Source organism: Portunus trituberculatus, chromosome 15, assembly GCF_017591435.1.
Source record: "Portunus trituberculatus isolate SZX2019 chromosome 15, ASM1759143v1, whole genome shotgun sequence".
NCBI classification, from domain to species: domain Eukaryota; kingdom Metazoa; phylum Arthropoda; class Malacostraca; order Decapoda; family Portunidae; genus Portunus; species Portunus trituberculatus.
The window spans coordinates 17,853,629-17,863,628 of record NC_059269.1 but is presented as its reverse complement, the minus strand read 5'-3'; the positions used below and the strand labels follow the sequence as shown (position 1 = coordinate 17,863,628).

At 42.3% G+C, this 10,000-nt stretch overlaps 1 protein-coding gene across 2 annotated transcripts in view; it reads right to left on the bottom strand.

Moving 5' to 3' along the window:
- LOC123504312 (semaphorin-2A-like) overlaps nt 1–10,000 on the bottom strand; it is a 558,274-nt gene that overhangs the window by 43,884 nt on the left and 504,390 nt on the right. For both annotated transcript variants that reach the window (XM_045254734.1, XM_045254733.1), the window contains exon 2: nt 3,606–3,693. In XM_045254734.1, the coding sequence (XP_045110669.1) occupies nt 3,606–3,643 (38 nt within the window). In that variant the 5' untranslated portion in view covers nt 3,644–3,693. The remainder of the gene's footprint in view (nt 1–3,605; nt 3,694–10,000) is intronic.

The following is a 10,000-nucleotide window of genomic DNA, read 5'->3' as shown; positions in this document are numbered from 1 at the left end:
GGGTACCATTAGACTATTTTCTTTACATTAGGAAGGGTCTATGGATGTTAAATGATTAATGGCCACAGTCTTCACTATTTTAATCCTCACCTAAGTCTCTGAGGTAGAACAAAATCACCAAATAGTAAGTAGAATAGACATGGAAACGCGTCATGGTACTGAAGAGGTTAACCTGTTCTAGACGTAGCTTGAAGAAAAGAGACAGGTTAAGTTATTCCTTCACTTTTTAAACTATTTGTGTTAAAGTATCTTACCCCATTCAGTATCGGAATGCATTTTTACCATGAGTTTTGGGTATGACTGCATGATTTGATTTAGATTAGGAAGGGTCTATGGAGGTCAAAAGATTAATGGCCAAAGTCTTTACTATTCGAATCTCAACATATGTTTCTGAAGCTGTATAAAATAGCAAAATAGTAAGCGGAATAAATATGAAAATGCGTCCTGATATACTGAAGGGGTCAAGAACTCTCACAGCCTAAAACCTACACAAGTTGATCCGTTCTTTCACTTTTTAAACTATTTGTGTGCTAAACTGTTTTAAATTCTCACGTAGCTTTAAAAGACATAAAGTTAATCAGTTTCTTCACTTTTTACACTATTTTGTGTGAAAACTCTTCGAATAGTCTCAGAGCCACAAAAAGAGAGCAGATTTAATTCGTTCTTTCTTATTTTAGACTATTTGTGTGCTAAACTCTTTTGAATTCTCACGTAGCTTAAAAAGACACAAAATTTGATCAGTTCCTTAACTTTTTAGACTATTTTGTATGTTAAACTCTTCGCATACTCTCATAGCGAAGTTAAACCGTTTTTTTCTTATTTCGGGCTCTTTATGTGTTAAACTCTTTCAAATACTCGAGTAGCTTAAAAGAAGACAAAAGTTAATCTGTTTCTTCTATTTCCTCTTAACGAAACTACAGCTTCCCATCGAATACAGCAAGAAGTTAGAGGCAGTGAAGCTGGAAACAAATACGCGGTTTACTCATAATAGGTAATGAATGAGTCAGGCAGTGTGGGTGGTTGATAGCTGGATATGTGAAGATTAGGCACGCTCCACTCATCGCTGGCCATCCACTTAAGATCTGCACATGCTCCACTATTACTTCCTCCTTCCCTGACGTCCTGCTTCCCTCCACACATCGCTGTTAAGGAAAATGGGTCACAACGACGCTGATCATGAACCGGAATGCTTTGAATACTAAATTAGCAATAGTCTGGCGCAGTATTTCACGCCTTGCTTCTTTTTTTTTCGTTTTTTTCGTCTCCTTGGTCCCTCGCCCTGTCTTGACTTAAGGTTGTGGGCTGTCCTGGACTCAATGTGTGTGTGTGTGTGTGTGTTAAAATAGTTTTGTAGCCTAAAATAAGAGGAGGAGGAGGAGGAGGAGGAGGAGGAGGAGGAGGAGGAGGAGGAAGAAGAAGAAGAAGAAGAAGAAGAAGAAGAAGAAGAAGAAGAAGTAGAAGAAGAAGAAGAAGAGATCTATTTGAATACACCCAATCACCTTTCACAGACACAACTGCAAGCTGACCCTTCCCTCTAATTTATACCCCTCCTTCCCTTCCTTTCCCTTCCTTTCCCTTCCCTTCCCTTCCCTTCCCTTCCTGCCTTCAAGTCTAAGGAAGCGTCTTTGCACCTATTTGATCCCGGCCAATCAGCGTCTTTCATGTCACTGCCTCTTCAAGTCAGCATCTCTCTCTCTCTCTCTCTCTCTCTCTCTCTGCACCCGGATGAGAAAGACAGGCCTTTTCCTCTATCCTCACGGGACAGGTAATCATTGCAACGTCCTTCTACCTGTCCACATATCCACTTACCTCCCCCCTCCCCACTTCCCTCCTCTTCCCTTCTCTTCCCATCCTCATCCTCTCCACCTTCCGAGCCTCCACACACGAGGCTTCCTGACCACCACCACCACCACCACCACAAGGATCACGGAAATATTCTCTCTCTCTCTCTCTCTCTCAAATCTCTCTCTCTCTCTCTCTCTCTCTCTCTGCAAAATCTAAAAAAAAGGCAAAATCAAAAATAAAGGCACAAGAGAGAGAGAGAGAGAGAGAGAGAGAGAGAGAGAGAGAGAGAGAGAGAGAGAGGTGAGCTAAGGTATAAGGAAAGGTACGCTGTCCACCCTAACAAGCTAATGTCCCCTAATGGTCCACTCGGATTAACACAATTTCTACGTGTTATTACCGCGCGCCAAATGGACTAATAAAGTTAAGATGACAGGCTAATGCGACGCTCGGACGCATTAGTGACGTGTATGTCGTGGCCCTTGTAAGGCGGGCGCTCTGGGACGACGAGGAGGGTCAAACTACGAGAGAGAGAGAGAGAGAGAGAGAGAGAGAGAGAGAGAGAGAGAGAGAGAGAGAGAGAGAGAGAGAGAGAGAGAGAGAGAGAGAGAGAGAGAGAGAGAGAGAGAGATGAATGCACGGATGAATGAAACCGGAAAATTAGAAAGGTACACAAACAGACAGACAGACGGACGGACGGACGGACGGACAGACAGACAGACAGACAGACAGACAGAGAGACTGACAGACGGACGAACAGACAGACAGACAGGTTCAATATTACTCCTTTTGCTGCACGCGCTACGTTAACTTGCAGAAATGTGAAAAAGAAAGGGAAAAATAACGAGAAAAATGAAAAAAAAGTATTAATTTGTGTCACTGCTCTGCTACAACACACACACACACACACACACACACACACACACACACACACACGGACTTCATACGTAACTAAATACAATAGTAATTTTCAAACTTTCCATATACCTTAAATTCCTTCAAATATTCAAGCTCTTCTCTTCTTCACAAAACAAGATACAACACGTACAAAATATTATGAATTAGATCAATTTAAAACAATAAAAAAATAGCACTGTGGATAACTAGAAAATCAGTAATATAGTGGTAGAGACACATACGTTAATTAATTTCACACGGGAACTGGAAACATTAAGAGATGACAAAAGCAGATCAAATTTAAGGTATTCAGAAGCTAACTCGTGTCAATCAACTTCATCCCTTCAGTACTGAGACGCATTTTCACCTTGAGTTTTGTGTGTGATTAGACGATTTTATATACATTAGGAAGCGTCTATGGATGTCAGAAGATTAACAGTCACAGTCTTCACTATTCTAATCATTCCTCATCCCTTCCTCATCCTCTCCACCTGCCGATCCTCCACACACGAGGATTCATGACCACCACCACCACCTTCACCACCACCACCACCACCACCATAAGGATCATAAATTTCTGAAGCTGCATCAAATCGAAAAAATGTTATTGTGGATATCTGTGATTAGATGATTTTATATACATTAGGAAGCGTCTGTGGATGCCAGAAGATTAATAGCCACAGTCTTCACTATTCTAATCCCCACACATAAGTTTCTGAAGCTGTATAAAATCCCAAATAGTGACCAGAATGAATATGAAAACGCGTCCTGGTACTGAGGAGGTTAACATCCTTTACCAGTCTCCCTGCATCTACTTCTTTCATATTCTTCAGTAAGTCTGTTTGCTGCTGCCTTGTGTAGATCAACTTGGCTCTAATTTTGCAGTTTTATTTTGTCATACATTCTCATTGGATATCTGTACTTACATGGCGCCGACGTAGAGCGTGTCCCTTGCCTCGTCCATGTAGAAGGTACGGTAGAAGTGATGGCCACATGTGAACTCTCGCACGTGGTCTGTTCAGAGAAAGGGGAAAAATAGGGTTAGCAGAGTAAATCGGACAGTAACCTCTACTCTCTCTCTCTCTCTCTCTCTCTCTCTCTCTCTCTCTCTCTCTCTCTCTCTCTCTCTCTCTCTCTCTCTCTCTCGCTCGCTCGCTCTGTTTCTGTTATGTTCTCTTTCACGTATTTCACAACTAGCAGGTAATAGATGAATACATATCCCAGTTCCAGACAAATTGTTCTTTAAGTATGTGTAATCTCTCTCTCTCTCTCTCTCTCTCTCTCTCTCTCTTACAAAGCAGCATTAAGATATAAAATGAACACAACACACTATCACACAGTATCCTTGATTCGGACACACTGGCAATAACAAGCAGAAGAAGAGCATTTGTGCATTCACCCGCCGCCCACCAAACGTCAGTGCAACATAAATAAACATTGCCACTTGTATCTGGGAATTAGCATACATGAAAGCAACGTACAGCCATGATCAATAGTCGACTAACATACAACACTCGCTTCACACTGGTCTGAGTCAAGGCATCTGATCTTCTGGGACTCAATCAGATCTCAGGGTTAGCTGGAGGACTGACTGTAAATTGGACTTAAGATCAAGGCGAAGAAAACAGTGAGAGTGTAGGTTACTAAAGCTGCGTTTGGCATATTACAGTAACTTGAGTGTCTTTTGATTTAGTTAGTAGATGAGAGGCTTAAGATAGAGGGATATTTTATGAACAGTGAAAGTGAGTGTTGGTTACTGGAATTTTTTTTTTTGTTGGTGCTCTAGTTGTTTGTATATGCATATTACTAGAACACTTTTTTAAAAATTTAGCACACCATTCTCTCTCTCTCTCTCTCTCTCTCTCTCTCTCTCTCTCTCTCCATTTATGTAACGAGTATGCATGCATAAATAATGACGAAAAAATGGAGCATGCATATCATTACGACTTATTATGCAAGAACATATCTTTTTCATTCAGCGCTGCACTCCATTTATGTAACTGCCGTGCATAAATAAATAATAAAAAAGATGAAGAAATAAAACATGCATTTCATCATGACGTGTTATCCTGGCAAATAATTTAATTAATGTATATATAGCGAATGTTACTCAATTCCCTTATAAGCACCATTTGGTCTTTAACATAAACATCAATACTTGTAAATCAGAGAAGAGGCGTCCATGTCTTGTATCTTCCCTTAGGTTCTTATACTCTAATTCGCTGAATAAGCTCTCCTGGCAAATATTTTCATTAATGGACATATAGCGAATGTTACTCAGTTCCCTTATAAGCACCATTTGGTCTTTAACATAAACATCAATACTTGTAAAATCAGACAGGGGGCGTCCATCTCTTGCATCTTCCCTTAGGTTCCTATACTCTAATTTGCTGAGTGAGGGTTCATTGTTAGCATTCTAAAACACCTGTGCCGCACCTACACTAAATTCAAAAGGCTAAAGTCAAAGTTCCACGTGTTTTAAAGAGTCCTTTTACATTTACAGAGAGAGCTTATTAACATTTCCACATTATCAGCAGGAAAAAAAAAACATTCTTGAGAACCCTGGTAATCATCAATCACCTTTGAAAATAGTCGCAGTGAGAGTGCAGAGCGTTCCAAGAATACAGGGCTTATATTACATTATCCTCTTCAGTAATGGGACACATTTTTACCTTGAAATTTGTGTACGCTTTTTATTGACATTAGGAAGGGCCTATTGAGGTCAGAAGATTAATGGCGAAAGTCTTCACTATTTTAATCCCCCATAAGTCTCTAAAGCTGTATAAAATCAGCAAATAGTCACCAGAATGAATAGGGAAACGCGTCATGGTACTGAAGGGATTAAAAACATATCTCCACATAAGTACAAGTAGCAGCAAACTATACATGATGACTCCCAACGTCTCTACAAAGGGAAGGACGAGGCGCAAGGCAGAGAGCATATGAACACCACAAGCTTCACTCCACCACCAGACACAAAACAGGACGAGGACACAACACGTCCATCCGTCACTGTGTTCTGGTGCTGGTGACACACGACCGCTGGAACGACCTTAATGAGAGAGAGAGAGAGAGAGAGAGAGAGAGAGAGAGAGAGAGAGAGAGAGAGAGAGAGAGAGACGAACCAACACACAATTTACACGTTGAAATAACTCAAAGCAGAGAAAACAAAACAAAAACGTCAAAAACACTGGGAAAAAAACAGAGAGAGAGAGAGAGAGAGAGAGAGAGAGAGAGAGAGAGAGAGAAAGCCGGCCCGCACTCCCTGCCTAGCAAGAACAAATTGAAATAACACTGATTCCAATCGGGCATTATTGGAGGGAGTGACCGACTCTGACGCTGCCTCGCAATAAACTGTCGACTGAGAGAGCAATTTACAATCAATCTGAGCAATTAGGGTGACAGAGAGAGAGAGAGAGAGAGAGAGAGAGAGAGAGAGAGAGAGAGAGAGAGAGAGAGAGAGAGAGAAACACAGGCTGACTAAAATTGCCAAAGTAAAAAAAATGTGATGAGAGAGAGAGAGAGAGAGAGAGAGAGAGAGAGAGAGAGAGAGAGAGAGAGAGAGAGAGAGAGAGAGTAGAAAACCACAATAATAATTACAAACACGCATAACCTGAATGTATGATAATGGAATGTCTCTGTTTCTCCTCCTCCTCCTCCTCCTCCTCCTCCTCCTCCTCCTCCTCCTCCTCCTCCTCCTCCTCCTCCTTCCTCCTCTCCTTCCTTCCTCCTCCTCCTCCTCCTCCTCCTCTTCCTTCTCCCTATCTTGACAATCCACTAAAGCCCGTCTCTTCCCTTCTATCCTGCCACTCGACTTGAGCCTTCCTCTTCTCAAACCATCTTTCCTCCTTCTTCCTTTTTCTCTCCTTCTCCCTCTCCTCCTCCTCCTCCTCCTCCTCCTCCTCCTACTCCAAAAGTCTCCCACAGAATTTTATGTAATCAATAGTGACGGGACTAATAGCATTATGGAGAAGGAAGGAAGGAAGGAAGGAAGGAAGGAAGGAAGGAAGGAAGGAAGGAAGGAAGGAAGGAAGGAAGGATGGGTCGCGTTGGGACTAGTAGCTGAATGGTTCTCTCTCTCTCTCTCTCTCTCTCTCTCTGGGTGAAGTATTTGCAAACATCAAAGGTAGCAAGTGGGTATTGAAAGGCAATATTACTCTTTGATCGTGTCTAAATGTATCGCTTGTCGTGGTGTGTGTGTGTGTGTGTGTGTGTGTGTGTGTGTGTGTGTGTGTGTGTGTGTGTGTGTTACGTAACGAAAAAAGTGGAAAAAGGAAAGAACTTTGAAGAATGAATCAAGAAAACTTCATTTGATTTCTTTATACATTGGTTCTTTCACTTTTTACCTGGTTTTTCTTCTTCCTGCTGTTTTTTTTTTTTCACCACCAATCACCTTCACTTTTACATCTTTCCTACACTCACGGGAAGTTTATATCGTCATTATCTACCAATTTAGCCCCACTTACGTTTTCTCTCTCTCTCTCTCTCTCTCTCTCTCTCTCTCTCTCTCTCTCTCTCTCTCTTTATAGATTCACTCTCATTTCACAGCTCTTCACAGTTTGATCACTTTCAGCTTCGATCTCCTGCACACTCACACACCCAATCACTTCTGTAAACATTCACCGGGGGACCAGCAGCTAACAATGGCACAACAAGCCTTTCTTTCTTCAACAAACCTTATAGTTTCCCACACAGTTCAATCACTTTTAATCCCTACCTGCTCACTTACACGTCTCATCTCTTCCCTAGACATTCTTTGACGAGGCAACAGTAAACACTCAACAAATAAGCCTTAGATTCTTCAACATTCAATACAGTCTCCAAGTTTCCTTAGTCTAGTGTTTCTTCTGCTACGTTCCAGCGCCTCGACCACCTCTCCGCGTCCCCCTCCCAGCGCTTCGCCCCAGCCAGCTAATGAACACCACGAAGGGAGGCAGCCACTGAGGTATAATCGAATCACCTTATCTCTTCCTATTGTGCTTCGTTCAATATATTACAGCTACCTTGAATACGGACACGGGCACTACCCTCCTCACAAGCCACGCCAGGCGACACTCCCTCTATAATTTCCCTTCTCTTCCTCCTTATTCTTCTCTTGCTCCTCTTCTAGCCTCTCTCCAAACACCAACGTGCCTTTCTCTTCCTCCTCCCTCCTCCTTCACCTCCAGGGGTCCTCACAGATCAGACCCACCGTGGTTATCTACCCCATAACCCAGTGGGAAAAAAGTAGACCCGAACCCACAAGTCGTAACCTTATTTATGTCCACGATATGACCCAACAAGCAACAAGAGTGTCCTCACGCACCGCGGCGGCCACGACACTTAACTTCAGGGGGCCGGCAATCGATGAGGAATATTTACGAAGCTGCAAAACTTAAAGATGACGTCCCCCCGCGGCCAGACACTGCCAGTACTCACGCCGTTCCCAGACATAATCTACCAGCTGGCCCACCTCCTCTTAAAGTTCCCGTTTAAAGCTGTGTGCTGCCTGGGGTTCCTCTCTCTCTCTCTCTCTCTCTCTCTCTCTCTCTCTCTCTCTCTCTCTCTCTCTCTCTCTCTCTCTCTGCCCTTCTACGACAAACACTTTCTCTCCTGCTTTGGGTGTCATCTCTTACTTTTCTTCAGTGTTACTAGTATTACTCTTTTTTCCTGAAGTTCCATGTTTTTCTTTAGTCAGTGCTCGTTTTCTTTGCCTGGTGCGCTGTGGCTTTTCTACTGCGTGTGTTCCTGTGTTGGTTCCTATTCCCTTCCGTCATGTGGCGCTCCCTCGTGTGCTTTCCCTCGCTGCCGCTCTTGCCTCTACCGCCCTCACCACCACCACCACCACCACCTCCACCTGCTGCTGCTGCTGTTACTATTGCTGCTTGGCTTGGTGGCTCCCCTGTTCATGTTTATTTACAAGTGAGCATTCCTCTCACCCGCCATGTCCCTGCTAGACCACGCTCAGGCACTTAATAGAAGGAGACCCAAGGGAGAACAACACTGCCTCGTGCCTGCAATGTCACAGCGGTGGCTCTGCGTCAGGTGGTTCCTCTGAGGTAATGCCCACCACAAGTCTTTGCCTGCTACTCTTGTCCTTCACATGGGGCGAGAGTGAGGACAAGAAGGTACGGAGGGAGCAAGACAAATGGCCGGCACACATACGTAGATACATACACATACCTCAGTCATTAGATATTGAGGGTAACTGATGGTGGAAGTCGAACACATCAATACCTGCAGCACGCAAGTCTTCACTCACCCAGACTTCGGATTTCAGTCCACAATTGAATGTATAAAAGAGTGATACTGTGCTGACACGGTGATAAAGAGTGACACATCGAACTATACTCACTGTACCATGGCCTGCAAATGTGGAAGAGGTAATGTTGTAGAGGAGAAATAAAAGGATGTATTCAAAAAGTCTTGGCGTTAGTTTTGCGTGGTATGTTTTTTGTATACCAGGTATGTTTATTCCACGAGAGTGATGATGATCCTGATAATAATAATAATAATAATAATAATAATAATAATAATAATAATAATAATAACAATAATAATAATAATAATGTATCCTGTTTCTCGTGTATATTTATTCCATGTGAGTGATGATGATCCTAATAACATAATAATAATAATAATAATAACAATAATAATAATAATAATAATAATAATAACAACACATCCAGTTTCTCGTACATTATTATATATACTAAGTAATGTAGAAATGGTACACAGAAAAAAAAAAGTTTTGCTTATTATTTTATGTATGGGGAGCTCGACCTTGACAAAAAATAATATATGAATAAAAAAAACAAAGAAAATAGAATGAAAATGAAACCAAATACATGAATAAAAATATAAAAAAAGTAAAAGGATGAAAAAACACATATTATCCGACATGTTTACTAGTAACAGGTGCATGAAGATCCTAATGACTGCAATGAATTCCCTGAACATCCAGCTAACGAGTGAAGTATCCAGGAGGCAGCCACTCAGCCACTAAAGAACAGCTACCCAGTCCCGAGCTCCCTAAGGCGGGATGACACTGCGACACGAGGCGGAAGGTAGTGCAGGAATCCTCAGCCTGTGTCTCCTTCACCTTCTTCCAGTCATATGAGATTTAGATGTTTTTCAGCTTGTTTACTTTCTCTAGTTATAATTTATCTTCCTCTGGTTACAATTTACCCATAGTATTTAATCAAGTTAGTTTTTCATGCAGATATTCACGGCGTCTTCTATTCCTAAGGTGAAAGAGGCGGTCAGCGAGCAGTGGTTCGATACATGCTCCGGTTTGTGCTTCGGTTGTGCTTCACTGCGGGGAGAACTGAGGCTTCATTTG